The 14499-nt window shown below is 52.7% G+C and overlaps 2 protein-coding genes across 5 annotated transcripts in view; both read left to right on the forward strand.

Annotated features, from left to right (window-relative positions):
- Positions 1-2234: 2234 nt before the first annotated feature.
- Positions 2235-8834, forward strand: ADIG (adipogenin). Of its 3 annotated transcripts, none has more exons than XM_008517410.2 (4): positions 2235-2451; positions 6139-6253; positions 8481-8571; positions 8656-8834. In XM_008517410.2, exons 1-4 carry the CDS (start codon positions 2325-2327, stop codon positions 8824-8826), a joined length of 504 nt encoding a protein of 167 aa, XP_008515632.1. In that variant the 5' UTR covers positions 2235-2324; the 3' UTR covers positions 8827-8834. The 3 variants fall into 3 exon arrangements, 2 of the variants coding, with proteins under 2 accessions (XP_008515632.1, XP_008515633.1); XR_011531090.1 differs by having other exon boundaries at positions 2237-2451; positions 6139-6271; XM_008517411.2 differs by having other exon boundaries at positions 2237-2451; positions 6139-6271; positions 8481-8834.
- A 5319-nt stretch (positions 8835-14153) lies between these two features.
- Positions 14154-14499, forward strand: part of ARHGAP40 (Rho GTPase activating protein 40) — a 37789-nt gene continuing 37443 nt past the window's right edge. For both annotated transcript variants that reach the window (XM_008517408.2, XM_008517409.2), the window contains exon 1: positions 14154-14422. In XM_008517408.2, coding sequence (XP_008515630.2) covers positions 14277-14422 — 146 coding nt within the window. In that variant the 5' untranslated portion in view covers positions 14154-14276. The remainder of the gene's footprint in view (positions 14423-14499) is intronic.

Below are 14499 nucleotides of genomic sequence, written 5' to 3' on the forward strand. Positions count from 1 at the left end.
TGGCTTTGTAGAGTTTCAGGAAATAGTCGAAATTTGATTAATTTTAAAAGTATTTGCACTTGTATGCTAGAAGGAGCTTGTATAATTAAAGTACTGCCAACAGAGTGCCACCTTACAGAGGTTTGCAGTTCTCGAGGGGCTGGCTGGCTCTCTCTGAGTTGGGAACACAAAAATGCAAGCTATGCTCTCTGCCTGCCGAAGATCTGAGCTCTTCCAGGTCTGGCCAGTCAGGAAAGGGGAGAGATGCAGAGGAGGTCATCCCCCCACCACCTGCTACCCCTATGAGTAGGGTTGGCTGTGTTCAATGGGGCCAGATTAGTACCTTACTGCCTAGATTACACACGGTGGGGTGGTTGTACCACTTGAGGAAGCAGTAAGGTGCATGCCTCTGCCGAGCACCACCTGCTCCAGCCTGACCCTAAAGCCAGAGCTGGGAGGGGCCTCCCCCGCAGTTGTGTATCCATACCTGATCTGCCTGCTCACCACAGGACCTCCAGCTGGGCCCTGGTGGCCAGAGAAGCTTCTCCCTGGGCTGACTGCACAGTGGCCCTGTTTTGGGGTCTGGCAAGAAAATATATTCAAGCCTATCCCACCTGTGCTGCTCAGCTCTTTCTGACCTCAGCCCCTTCAGGACCCCGTGCCAAGAAATCATGCTCAGCCCCAACCCAGACCACCCCGCTCCTGTTCTTGGCCTCTGGGCCCTGAGTGCACAGTCCACCAGGGCACTATGCTCCTTGGACGTACATTCTAATACCATCTGCCCAGACCTCCTCTTCTGGGGACTCTGCTCATCTCACAGCTGGGCTCAGACTCCCTCTAAACACCCTGGCCCTCTAAACTCCAGCTGTCCCCTCTCCTCCCCTATGTTTTACTATGGCTGGCCCCTCTTGCCTTTTTCCCTGGGCTGGTGTCTGCCTATGAGGGGGTCCTTTCACCTCATGTCTCCCCTTAGGTCTACCACCCACTTCCTGCAGCTGCTCCCTGAGCTTGGAACAGGGTCTGCCTGATTTTCCCAACTTGTGCTCCGTGAGATGCTGTGGTCTCAAAGACAAGTTTCATCAGACTGGTTGCTCATTAACGTGTGGAGTCCCAAGCCTCACCCCCTGGAGGTTCTGCCTCCGTAGAGCAGGGTGAGCTTGGGAATGGGCCGGTTTCGTAAGTAGCCTCCAGCCCCCACCCACCTGCTGGCAGTGACTGAGGCAGGTCGTCCAAGTACCCTTTTGGAGAATACTGAGCTTCTGTCCCCTCCCCTCCATGAGCAGCAGCTGCTCCTCCTGTGGTCTTCCTGCACCCATCAGGCTCCCAGTCTGGCCTGAGTCTCCTTGCAGCTTAGGGGCTGTCAGGCCCTGAGAGGCCCAGCGCCTCTTCCTGCCACTGGGCCTGGCACATGGAGGTTTACTAACTACTTCATGAATGAATGAATGACAGGGGAGAGGCAGGGAGAGAAGTTTGGCAGTTGGGAGTGTTCTGCCCACTTGGGCGATAAAGGAACAAGATTAAGGTCTTAGAAGCCCCTCACTGAAAACCCTATAAAGAGAGATTCGGAAGCTTCTAGATTAAATAATAGTCATTTATTGAGGGCCTACTAGATTAGAAGGTTTTTAAAAGGCAGCCCAGTGACCCAGTTTGGCTCAGCTGACTTGTTTTGTTTAGCTAAGAATCTTTTAACAAGGTTTGATTCAACATTTTTAAATTGGGAGATTTCACATAAAAATCCAGATTTTTTTGGCTCTCTTGGAAAAGTCAGGAGATCTGGCCATACTGGACCTGCATTTCTCGTGTAGCAGTTATTGGCTGGAGCTACTGCTGCCTGCCTGCTTTAGATGTACCCAGCTCCATCCAGGTTGTTCAGCCCCCAGCACTCCCACAAAGTGTAAACGTGAGCCTGTGTAGCCTGAATTGTGGGACCTGGGACCTGACTGGTTCCTGGAGGAATCTGTGACCTCAAGTATATGAAGACCCACCTGTGGGCAATTTGTATCTCGTCATTTATTTTTCTAACTTTTAGCAGAATGATGAGGTAAGAATTATTTCCATCCTACAAGAGCATCAAGGAGTTGTCGTGTAAACCCATAACATCTTAGCAGGGATTCAAACCCAGGCCTGCCTGCCTATCTGCCTGGAAGCCAGCCTGTCTCACTGCCCTGGCTCTTGCCTGTTTGTTAAAACAGCTCTCCTTTCGCTTGAAGGACCCTGTGGCCGCCTTGTTATGTCACAGGCTCAGTCACAATTGGGCTGAGAGCAGAGTGTGGTCTGGCCCGTCAGGTCCCAGGGCAGCCCTGCTAGCCCAGCCCAGGCTGGCCCCGCTTAGCCGCACATGCAACATGAAGTACCCTCTGGTGCCGCTGGTGAACGACCTCACATTTTCTTTCCTGGTGTTCTGGCTCTGCCTGCCCGTGGGCTTGCTCTTGTTCTTGTCGATCGTCTGGCTACGCTTCCTTCTTAGCCAAGGTGAGCCACCCAGGCAGGCCCTGATCCTGGAGCAGGGCAGGGGGTCAAATAGAGCAGGGCATCCTGAAACAACTGCGGAGAGGGATTTCCTTCAGACGTTTTCACTGCTGGCTCAGAGTTGACAGGCAGCCACTTATAAGAGAAAAGGATTGATTTGGTAGTTAGTTTCTTCACCTAGAGTCCAAAAGCAGATCCCTGAGTTTGCCTGAGAAGCAGGATGTGTGGGTGCACATCTGTGTCCCCTCAGGGCCACTGCTAGCATGTAAGTTCTCTCGTACAAGTCAGAAAGAGGTAGCCCCTCCGGACAGATGAATTAGTAAAAGGTGCCCCTTCCTGTGAATGCAGCTGGGGCGCAAGGCTCGGTGAGCAGAGCGTAGGCTGGATTTCAGCCCCTCACGCCCTTGGCCTGGTGCTTTTGTGCAGTAAAGAACTTGCACAATGGGGTACGGCAGCTTTAGGCATTTATCAGGAGCCCAGGGACCACTCATACTGTTTTCTGCCCAGGCCACAAATCAGGGAGGATCTGGGTTTCTCTGGAACACAGGATCATGGAAGTCAACTGACATTTGTCCTGAGCTCAAGATGCCACTGAGAGGAGTAGGAGGTGGGGCAGAGCTGGCCATGAGGGACCCAGGCGGCCAGTGGGCCTGGGATGCATCCTGACCATGTGGCAGGAATGACACTCCGCTCTTCAGGTGTCCTGTCTCCCTGGACACTCCCTTCACTGAGGGGCCTCTTTCTGGGGACTGCTTGACCTGCCGCCTCCTCTCCTCAGCCTCATGACCTTTGGCCAGCTGGGCAAGGAGGGCACTGAGTGTGCTAACAGCTCTGGTCAGATGGCTTTCAGATAGGGTGAGCAGTTCACCCCCTAGTCTGCCCCATGGTCTCAAGTGTGGGGGCTGGTAGTTGTGCAGTTACTGGGAGTTCCTGGCTAGAGCTTCCAGGAAATGTTGGTTTAAAGTATGTTCTTCTCATATTCCCATGGTGGGTCACAGCCCTTCCTGAGGGGCACAACTCGGGTGTCGGGCCAGTGGCTGGTGGAAGTCAGAGCGCTTGTGTGTATCGTGGCTATAAAAGCCATGTCTCCAGAGTCTGGGAGACGTGGGCCTACATGGCAGCCTCGCCCCTTCATCGTTCATAACGATAGCTTTTTGAACACTGTGTACTACACCTTGTGGTAAACACTTGATGTGCATTATATCACTTAGTCCTCAGAATAACCCTGTGAAGTAATCCTCATTGTATAGTTGGGGGGAAGTGAGGTTTGGAGAAGAGAAGCAACCTGCTTAAGATCACGCACCTGTGAAGTACTGCGTGCCGATCGTCTGATGTCAACCAGATCCTGGATCTGCCACCTGCCAGCTGTGTGCCTTTGGGGGAGTCCTCTCTCAGCCTTTGTTTTCTCATCTACAAAGTGGAGACAATAATGGTGCTGACCCTTTGGGGCTGTGGAGAGATGCACGTCAAGGCAGGGCACACAGTATGCGTACACTCGTAGTGGGTGCTTGTAGGCTGAGAAATAATCCAGTGAGTGTCGGTTTCATCAAGGTAGGAGGAAGTGTAGGAGTGGCTTTGGATGCCTTCTCCCGAAGTGGGGGACACCTTACCTCAGGTGTAAGGCTTTAATCTCCTCCAGCAATTCATTCTCCTTGGAGGCTCTGCTCTAAAGCCATCCACAGTGTGCCCTGCCAGACCCCTTCTCAGACTTTCTCCTCATCTCACATGGCATTTTGAAATAAGTCCTTTTGCTAATTTTGCAATGAAGAGAAACCGTCCTTAAAGTGAGGCGAGTGGTCCTCGCTCAGGCTTCCTGTTTTCTTGGAACTCTCAGTGTTGTAGCGTCTGTTCTGTCCCTGTGCCGGGAGTTGGCCCAAACCCAGGCTCTGGGCCCACCAGGGCTTGGGGACCCGGGGCTTGGGGCACCCCATTAAATGGAGTTCTGTTCTGCTGTGGATCTCTTTATTGGAATCGGTTTGGCCTGGAATCCACTCTGAAAAGCAGTTGCGTGGCTCTGACGCCCCCTTTCCCCCTCCCTCCTGGCCTGGCTCAGCAGGGCAGTTTGAGGGCCCAGAAGACAGAGAATTGAGCAGCGAGTGCCACGTGACCCAAGAATTCATGCTTCCCCAAGTCAAGGGGGGAGCAAAAGGGGAGGAGAAGGGAGCTGCCTAGTGCGACTGGCACTGAGGCAAAAAATGATCCTGGGCAGCTGAGCCCCGGGGAAGCTGGCCAGTGGGGATAATGCTAAGACACGTGGAGAGAGGATGAAGCCACATATGTGCTTCAAAGGGAAGATGCTCTGCCAAGGATGGTTTCCTTTTGCGATTGGAAAGGAATTTGCAGAAGGAAGAAACCTCCAAAGAGAGGGTTTAGGGCTGAAACACAGGAGTGGACACAACAGGCTGTGCCTGTTGAGCGTCCTGACCCCCCTTGTGGTGGTCCTTGGAGCGAGATGTTAAATTCGAAGCTCCCTTTGAATTCCCTGACTTCAAACAAGTGCACCCGATGGAAACTGCACGCGGAGCCAGAAGGCTGATTGAGTCCAGCACCACCCCTTCCTGGCTGTGAGCCCAGGCGTTTCACCTTTCTGAGCCTTCCCCATCTGTAAAATACGAACAATACTAGTGATCGCCTAGCGATGCCGTCAGGAAGTTAACAGGATTAAGTGAGAATAGTGCCTGTAAAACACTTAGCACATAGTATGTGTTCAAAAAGCAATCGACCTCTAGTGAAGAACAGTCACCTCAAGCCATCGCCCTGGTGTTTGGCTCATCGTAACTGCCAGTGTTGTGGAATGCCTGTTCTGCGTGTCTTACCTCAGTTAACCCTCATCGTTGAGCAGGCTCAGCCTCTTCTATCTCCTGCTCTCAGTCTGCATCTGAGGGCTCTGTTCAGCCTCCTTTACTTCTCTGCAACCAGTGAAGCAACTTGCGTATAGTAAGAAAAATAATAATTTCCCCTCCCCCCGTCCTTTGTCACCTTGCCTTTCCCAGAGAAGCCATGTTAGCAAGCTCACGTACCCATTTAATAAGGTGGATTTTCCCAAAAAGGGGGAGTCTGTTCTTTGTTTTTTTTAAAAAAACATTTGTGCATTTCTCTGCAACTTACTTGTGATATATCATAGACATCCTGCAAGCGGAAAGATGCAGATCTAATATAGTCATTTTGACAGCTTCATGACACGCCATTGGATGGATGGGCTGGGTCTCCATGCGGTGTGAGTGTGCTGCACTTCAGTCAGCCAGACGTCTTGGGCACACACATGGTCTCCAAGGTGTTTTATTGTGTGTGTGTGTGTGTACCACAAAACAGGGCCTCAGTGGAAAGCATTGTACGTATATACGCAGATATTTGGTAATGAATGAACTGATAGACGAATAGATGGTTGAGTTTGTGTCTCCTCCGTGCCAGCTCCTGGACCACACCCAATGCAGGTAGGTCATTCGCTCACCTCCAGGGTCCTTCCCTGTTTAGCAGATGGATATGGCTACTTTCCAAGTCACAGAACAACCTTCTTTCTTGGTCCCTGTTCACTATTCCAGGCCCTGAAGTCTTCCTGAGGTCTCAGGGCTGTCCATATGTTAGGATTCTGCCTTGGTTCCCTGGCCTCAGACAAGGCTGCTCCTTTTGGGTCAGGGGGACGAGACAGGATGTGACCACCCAAGAGGCCCTTGTCTCATACCTTCACAGATACAGAGGAAAATGACTCAGATTTATGCTTTGATTGGGAGCCCTGGAGCAAAGCCCCAGCTGAATTTTGCTGGGAGGAGACACTCCATAGCCAAGAGGAGGAGAGGCCCTGCTGGTGAGTCTGTTCTGCCAGGTGAGGCCCTTCTAGGGGGTAGGAGGCTAGAAGGGGGAGCCTCAGGGCCTGCCCAAAGCCTAGGGTGGCTGCCATGTTGGAGAGCTGGCCGCCTCCACCATACTGGAGGTCTGCTCCCTCAGCCATGCTGGAGAGCTGGCTATCTCTGCCATGTTGGAGAACCTTCTGTCTCATTGTGTTGGAGACCTGTTTTTGCCATATAAGAGAACAGCCACCTCTCCCATGAAGGGTTTTTTTTTTTTTTTTAACAAAGGTCCCCTACCCATTATCTCTAGGACTTCACTTCCTACCACACTCCTTGGGGTCTTTGGGCTGGCTGTTCCCTCTGCCTGGAACCCTTCTTCCCTAGACGTCACTTGGTGCACTTCCTCGCCTCTGAGGTTTTGCTCAGATGGCACTTTTTCAGTAGTGCACCTTGATCACCCTCGTTAATATTGCAATCTCCCCCCTGCTCTTGGACCCTTCTTATTCTGCTCTACGTTTTCCGTTACGGTAGATGGACTTACCGCCTTCTGACATGCTCGATAATTGATGTATCCAGAGCACCCACAGCAATGCCTGACACACAAGGGGGGCTCAACAGATATTTGTAGGAATGACATAATAATAGTAATAATAATAGTAATGGCTGATATTCACTGGGTGCTTCATAGGTACCAGGGCCTGTGCTAAACATTTCTCTTTCATGAGCTTATTTATGAAGTCCTTCGAAGAGGATATTATTCTCCTTTTTGCAAATGAAAACTCTGAGTGGCAGTACAGTGAAATAATTTGCCCAAAGAACAGAGCTCTAGAATCCATTAAAGAGCCTGGAGACCTCATCCATTGCAATCGAATTAAATGCCAGTTCTATGCCGTTGACCCCAAAATGTGTGTATCTTGCTCTAATCCTCCTTCTGAGCTCTGTGATCTGTCTGCTTGACACCTTTTTTTCCTGCTTTTCTCCCCAAGTCCCCCCAATACATAGTTGTATGTTTTAGTTGTGGGTCCCTCTAGCTGTGGCATGTGGGACGCCGCCTCAGCATGGCCTGATGAGTGGTGCCATGTCTGTGCCCAGGATCCGAACCAGTGAAACCCTGGGCTGCCGAAGCAGAGCGTGGGAACATAACCACTCGGCCATGGGACTGGCCCCTTGACACCTTTTTATGGCTAGAATGGGATTCTTGATTCCTTTTTCTACCTAACAAAGCAAAACACAACACCTGATCTTCTGCCAGCTTTTCTCCATCTCCATGAACAGCACTACCATTTGTTGGTCTAGTTGCTCAAGCCACAAATCCGGGAGTCAGCCTTCATTCCTTTCTTTCCTCCCAGTCCACATCCAGTCCATCAGCAAGTCCTGGACTCCATCTCTCATACATCCACTGGTCTCTGTCCCCACAGCCACCATGGCCTGCCCTACTCCAAAGTCTGCTCATGCAATGTGTCACTAACCCACCACTCTGCCCCGTTTGAGTCACAGCTTGGAGCTCCTGCGTGTCTGAGTGGAGAAAGGAGGTGGGAGTGAGAAGCAGGGCCCCTCGCTTCACTTCAATTACACCGATTCTTAAACTTTCCCAGTCGGGGGCCAACCCGGTGGCACAGCGCCTAAGTTCGCACATTCTGCTTCTTGGCAGCCCGGGGTTTGCTGGTTCGGATCCTGGGTGCAGACATGGCACCGCTTGGCAAAAGCCATGCTGTGGTAGGTGTCCCACATATAAAGTAGAGGAAGATGGGCACTGATGTTAGCTCAGGGCCAGTCTTCCTCAGCAAAAAGAGGAGGATTGGCAGCAGTTAGCTCAGAGCTAATCTTCCAAAAATAAATAAATAAACTTTCCCGGTCATGACTGTGACGAGGGGCCCTTCCCCAGAAAAACGCAAACTGCATATGCTCAGGGTTTTAGGTTCAGGGCTGGCTTCACGGGTTGTAATCTGCAGTCCCACAAGGTCCCGTGTTCATAAAAGCCCTATGCTTGGTTTAGTGCTCTGCTGCTGCTGTCTTGTAAGTCTTAATATTTGAACAAGGGGCCCTACATGTTCATGTTTAACGGGCCCCACAAATTATGTAACCTGTCATGTTTGTTTACAATTAGTCAGATAAGAGAAGGAGATGTTCGGACTCTGCTCAAGGCGCCTGTCCTATTTATGTAGAGCCCTTCCCAGCCCATCACGTATCTGTCCCCTTTCATTCCATCGTCACCCCTAGACCCAACCTTCCATTTGCTTCCAGCTTGGTTTTCCCGGAGTCAGCTGGGCGGCGGCAATGGCCAAAATGGATGGGGAAGACTTGCCTGGAAGGGAAGAGGACTTTGGCCAATGAGGTGCTTACCTGGGACCCCCAACTTCTCTCCTCCACTGATGGATGCACGAAAGCCTCCAGAGGACTCATCTAGTCTCCATTGCAGATGGCCTCCTGGCCCCATGGAGGAGCCCGAGTCTGTGAAGATGGTGTAAGCAGGTGCACGGGGAGAAGCTGGCCAACTGAATTCAGAGGAGGTCCTGGGGCAGGGCTGGAATGGAGGCTGTGGGTCCGTATTAAAGAAATGAGGGGATGCCTGTGCTCAGGAGACCCCTGACAAACCTGCTGGGCCTGAGCAAGTCCATTTGTTCAAGAAGCTGTGGGGCCCGGCTGTGTCCCCGATGCTCTGTGGGAACCCCTGACTCTTTCCCATGTCTTCAAAGGGCTGGGGGATCTTGCTGTGAACTTCCCTTCTCTAGTTTCAAACTCCTTGATGAGGCTTCAGGTTGATTTTGATAACAAATATTCATTATACAGGTATCTACAGTGTCTACCACATGCCTGGTTATGATAAGAATAGCTCCCGTTTAATGAGCACTTACTGTGTCCCAGGCACTTTTCTATATGCTTTACACACGTCGTCATTTTTAACCCTCACAAGAATTCCAGGAGGTAGGGGCTTTGGTTATCCCTGTTTTATAGATGGGGAAAATGCGACGCAGAGCAGTCAAGTAACTTGCTCAGGGTCACGTTGGTGGTGTTAGGATTTGAACCTAGGCCCTGGGACTCCAGAGCCCAGCCTGATGCACTGGGCCAGTTCTCCAGGTTGGAGTGTTGGGGAACATAAGGGGAGCGCAAAGTCTGACCTTTGAAGAAGTCCCTTGTCCTTGCCCCCACTGGTTACTCAGAGGCAGCAGGGTTGATGGGCTGGAGAAGGGGACGGGTCCCGGGTATTGCCTGGGTATCGTCTTTGTCTTCTCTTTCTCACCCCACATCCCACCAGCCCCTACGAGGCTTTTAAAATGTCCACAGGTGAGAGAATGGAGCCTGAATTATTATCTCCTGGCCTTTGGTCTCCCCAGCTCTGCTTTTTCTGCCCTGTTAGGACCATCCATCCAAAGCACAAATTAGAACATATTTCTCCCCCTGCTTAAAGCCCTCTATGGCTCCCTATTGTCCCAATGCTAAAGTCAGAGTTCTTTGTGTGGTCTAGAGAACCACCCTTTGGGATCCGAGCCCCACTGAATTTGCTGCATGAGGTTTGTGTTCTTACCAACAAGGCTGCGGTGAATACCCTTGAACTTAGATCTTTGTACACAAGTGTCCTTCCATCTGGAGGATAAGTTCTGAAAGGAGAAAATGTTGACTGTAAGGTCTGCGCTTTTGTATATTGGAGGTATTGCCAAGTTGCCCCCACTGTACACCCCCTAAAACACACGCACACCCACGCACTCCTTTCTCCACGCGTGCTTTGCTCTGGCTGATGAGCTTTTGTCGGGGCTGTGTTTTCCCGGGAGCCTTCCCGGCATAGAGTAGATGCTTTGGTAACCAGCCCCGCTTGCTACTGGAGCTCCTCCTGGCCTTTGTCTGGCATTTTCTCCACCTGCCTGCCCCATGGAGTCCTGTGCACAGCTAGTCGGCCACTGCCCCCTGTGCTGTCGGGCTCTGGAGGACTGTCCCCCTCTGTGCTGACCTAGAAAAGTGAAGCGCACCCCGGAACCCCCCCCCCAACCACCTGCAGCCACTCTGGGGAAGCCAGAGGACCTCCCGGGGGAGCTCAGACCCAGGGGAGAGTGGGCACGGCGAGGCTCTGCACCCCAGGCTCTGCAGGGAGGATGTCTGGCCATGCTCCTGGGAGAACTGGTGGCAGAAGGCAAGGGGGCAGCTCCTTGGGGCCCTTGGCCGGTAAGTGGCTCTGGACGGTAGCTGGTGGGGAAGTGTGGGGAGACGCCTTCCTGCTCTGGGTGGGCCTCTGAGGATGTGGACTGGGGCCGCCTTTTTGGCATCTTGTCCTGCTAAGCAGGAGACGTGTGTGTGTGTCTGGTAAACACACCCTGTGATCCTCCAGTGGTAGGCTCCCTGAGAGATATCATCCCCGTTATAGCAGCCGTGGCTGAGTGCCTGTTTCTGTGTGCCTGCCCCAGCACCAAGCGCTTCCCACACATTATCTTCCTTGAGCCCTGCAACAATCCTGTGAGGTAGGTCATAGTTCCATTTTCAGATGAGGAAACTGAGGGTCAGAGAGGTTAAGTAACTTGCCCAAAGTCACACAGCCTGGAAGTGGCTCAATTTTCTGACGTATTTCTCTCGCTCTTTTTTTTTTTTTTTTTTTGAGGAAGATTAGCGCTGAGCTAACTACTGCCAATCCTCCTCTTTTTGCTGAGGAAGACTGGCCCTGAGCTAACATCCGTGCCCATCTTCCTCTACTTTATATGTGGGACACCTACCACAGCATGGCTTGGCAAGTGGTGCCATGTCCGCACCCGGGATCCCAACCAGTGAACCCTGGGCCGCGGAAGCGGAATATTCAAACTTAACTGCTGCGCCACTGGGCTGGCCCCTTAACTGACAAGTGTTTCTCAATATCCACAGTAATACCCCTGGCTCTTCCTGGACTAGAGCGATGCAGCTTAAGGTTACGCTGTTGGTGCCTGTAGGAAACACGAGTAAACTCAGAACAATAAGTGCACGTGGCTCCCCAGCCTCAGGAGCTCAGGGAGGCTGGGAGGACAGTCACTGGGGTACGGTGGGGGAGTTGCAGGGGCCATCTGACAGTCTTGGACCCCTTGTCATGACACATCTTCCAGGAAGGGCTGTATTTTCCACCCCTGAACCCTGGAATCCCAAGGGCAAGCCCCTCACCCTCTCACCACCATCCCTGTGAGCCTCAGTGTCATCATCTGCAAAATGGGGCCCATCCCTCTGCCTTAGTTTCCTGTGGCTGCCCCAACAGAGTTTCACAAACTGGGTGGGTTAGAACAACAGAAATTCATTGTCTCCCAGTTCTGGAGCCCCGAAGTCCAAAATCAAGGTGCCGGCAGAGCCGAGCTCCCTCTGAACCTGCAGGCGACGAAGCCTGCCTTGCCTCTTCCAGCTTCTGGCAGCTCCAGACGGTCCCTGGCTGTGGCCGCTTCACTCCAGTCTCTGCCTCCATCTTCACGCGGCTTCTGCCTGTGTCTTCACCTCGTCTTCCCTCTGTGCGTGTCTGCCTCTGGGTCCAAATTTCCCCTTTTATAAGGACACCAGTCATTAGATTAGGGCCCACCCTAATGACTGCATGTTAACTTGACTACCTCTGTTGAGATCGTATTTCAAAATAGGGGCATATTCTGAGGCCCTGGGGGTTAGGACGTCTGTGTACATTTGGGGTAGTTCAACCCCTAACGCCTTCCTTGTTAGGACTGAATGTGGTAATGCACGTAAAGCTCTGAGCATTGTGCTTGGCTGGCACTCGATAAAATCTCCATAAACTGCTGCCAAAAGAAAAAGTCGAGCACCTGGAATAAGGTGCTTGGTGTCCATTATGTGCCAGGCACAGTTTGGTTGCTCAGCATGTACGATCCCATATCCCACTGAATCCTCACAACCACCCCTCGAGACAGGCAAGATTTTCATTTAAAGGATGAGGAAGCTCTGACTCAGAGAGGTTAAGGCACTCGCCTGCAGACACACAGCTTAAGTGGCAGAGCTGAGGCTCACCCCATGCCTCTGAGGCTCCACTACCTCATGCTGGGTTGGACAGTGCTACAGTGGGCAGTGGGAGCTGCTTGGAGGGCTAGACAGGCAGGGAGGAAATGCTGAGCACACAGCACACAGCACACAGCCCTGGGGAGCTTTCTGAACCCGAGGGGCATAAATGCGTCTCAGAGATTGTGAGAGGGTGGGCTGGATCACTGGCTGCCAGGGGGCAGGGCCATCAGGTCTGAGTCACTCCACTGTGACCTAACCGGCCTGGCCGATACTGCAGGGCTGGGACAGGGCCCAGCGGGGCCGAGGAATGTTGCCCTGAGCTCGGGCACCCTTCACTTCATTCTGAGTACACACGGCTCTCCAGGAAGCCGAGAAGTGGTGCTTCCTTAAGGAAGCTTGAAAGTGCCGCCTGCTCAAGATTCAGGCTACTCTCTCCCTCCTTGCTTTCTTCCCAGGGCTTCCCTGCACCTAGGGGAGGTGACAACAAATTAGGTTTTCTGTTCTGGACTAGAAGTTTATTTACTCAGGTGCTAGCTTGTTTACTCACCGGAGCATGGCATTTATTCATTCACTCATTGACTTATCCACCCATTCACTCATGGCTCACTGATTCATTCATTCATTCACTCACTCATGCTCTCGCACATTCAGGTACACAGCCATTCACTATTCCACGTATCCATCCATCCATCTATCCATCCATCCATCCATCCATCCATCCATCCATCCTTTATTAAGCACCTACCGTGTTGCCCACACAAAGCTCCTTATGACTGTCAATGTGCTTTTTCACCCACTTTCGCTGCTGGTTCAGCTTACGTATTGGGAGGGAGGATCTGTGCACTGATGGGACCCCGGCTCTCAGCCTTCTGGTGGCATGGTTCCAGACATGGCTTGGGAAAAGTGGGCCCTTGGTTCTCTGCACAGCCTAGTCTGCACATGGGAGCCAGTGACGGCCAGGGACTTGGGGCTCCTGAGGACCCTTTGTCCTGTGATCTCCTCCCTATCTGTTGATGCTGGGCCGTGCATCGTCCTGGGCACTGTGGCTCCAGTGGGGCAATACTTCCAGGTATTAGGCTTCATTTCTTGCTTCCCCAAGGCCAGGGCAGACCATGGTGACCCATGGACTTGGGCCTCTCCTCCTGGGGCTGCTCTTCTTAGTGTGAAGGCAAATCCGCTGCCCGGGAGTGTCACTGACACCCAGAGTTCTAGAGGCAGGCAGGGTGGGCCAGGCCAAGCTGGGGATGACCATGGCCTTCTGTCCTGGCCAGAGAGCAAGAGGAGGGACTCCTGGTGCGTAACGGATATGGGGAGTGAGAAGCAAGCCAGGGAAGCTGGCAGGAATGTCCCTTACTTGTCCCTAAATGCCCCACTTCTACATCTTTGCATATGCTGAGCTCCGACTTCCTCACATTCCAGGCAAAATGTCAATTCCCAGGGAGGCCCTTCTGGACCCCAACATTCGGCCACTCCTGTTTACTTAGCATCCTCCCTTAGCATCCCCCTTTCCCCTACCCCAAGCCCTGCCCTGTAACACGCTCAACACACTCCTGTTTGCCTGCTTTCTTGTTTCCTGGCAAATGTCATCATCCTCGGTTCACAGAGGAGGAACCCAAGGCTCAGAGAAGGCAAGTGACCTGCTCAAAGGCACAGAGGGAGTGGCCAGGCCAGGGTGAAGACCTCTGGGTCATGGCTGCTTTTTTCTACCCACATTAGCCCTATACTTTATTGATTCAGTTTTATTTAAAATCAGATAGCTGTAGGTAGTGACAACAACAGTAGGAGTAGTATCTCATGACGTTTTTAAAGGCGCCGTTCCCATTTCACGGCACTGCAGGCAGGTGGGCAGGGCTCGTGTGTGTGTGTGTGTGTGTGTGTGTGTGTGTGTGTGTGTTTGTGTGTCTGCCTGCAGGTGGCCCTGGCTGAGCCAACCCCACCCAGGAGGGGGTTGGACATTTGTCCCGGCGTGGGAGTGTCTGGGACTTGGGTGTGCCCCAGAGGCCCTGTAGCCTTCCTCCTGTGCTCATTGCCGCTTGAATCAGCCCCACGGCCGCAGCAGCGAGGCAGCTGACCCAGGAACCACGAAGGTGCCAGCCCATGGCAGAGCCTGCCCTTCTCCCCACCGCCCAGATGGAGCGGCTGGCCCCGTTCTCCCTGGCCTCACCGTGTCCTCGGATCCCACGGGCCCGCATCGCCAGGCGGCCAGGGCACTGTGCCCGGCGCTGGGTGGACCTGGGCTGCAGGTACAGACATCACGGTGGGGCAGGGAGGGAGGGTGTCCTTTGGCCTCTGGTGTCTCAGGGCCAGGCCTGAGGGGTGA

The sequence above is a fragment of the Equus przewalskii genome, chromosome 21 (genome assembly GCF_037783145.1).
Source record: "Equus przewalskii isolate Varuska chromosome 21, EquPr2, whole genome shotgun sequence".
NCBI classification, from domain to species: domain Eukaryota; kingdom Metazoa; phylum Chordata; class Mammalia; order Perissodactyla; family Equidae; genus Equus; species Equus przewalskii.

Excerpts from the sequence above, each read along its gene's own strand:
- ADIG (XM_008517410.2), top strand. The coding sequence starts at position 2,325 with ATGAAGTACCCTCTGGTGCCGCTGGTGAACGACCTCACATTTTCTTTC. Across the intron at positions 6,254-8,480 it reads GAGGAGGAGAGGCCCTGCTG|CTTGGTTTTCCCGGAGTCAG; the intron begins GTGAGTCTGTTC and ends ATTTGCTTCCAG. Across the intron at positions 8,572-8,655 it reads AGAGGACTTTGGCCAATGAG|ATGGCCTCCTGGCCCCATGG; the intron begins GTGCTTACCTGG and ends TCTCCATTGCAG.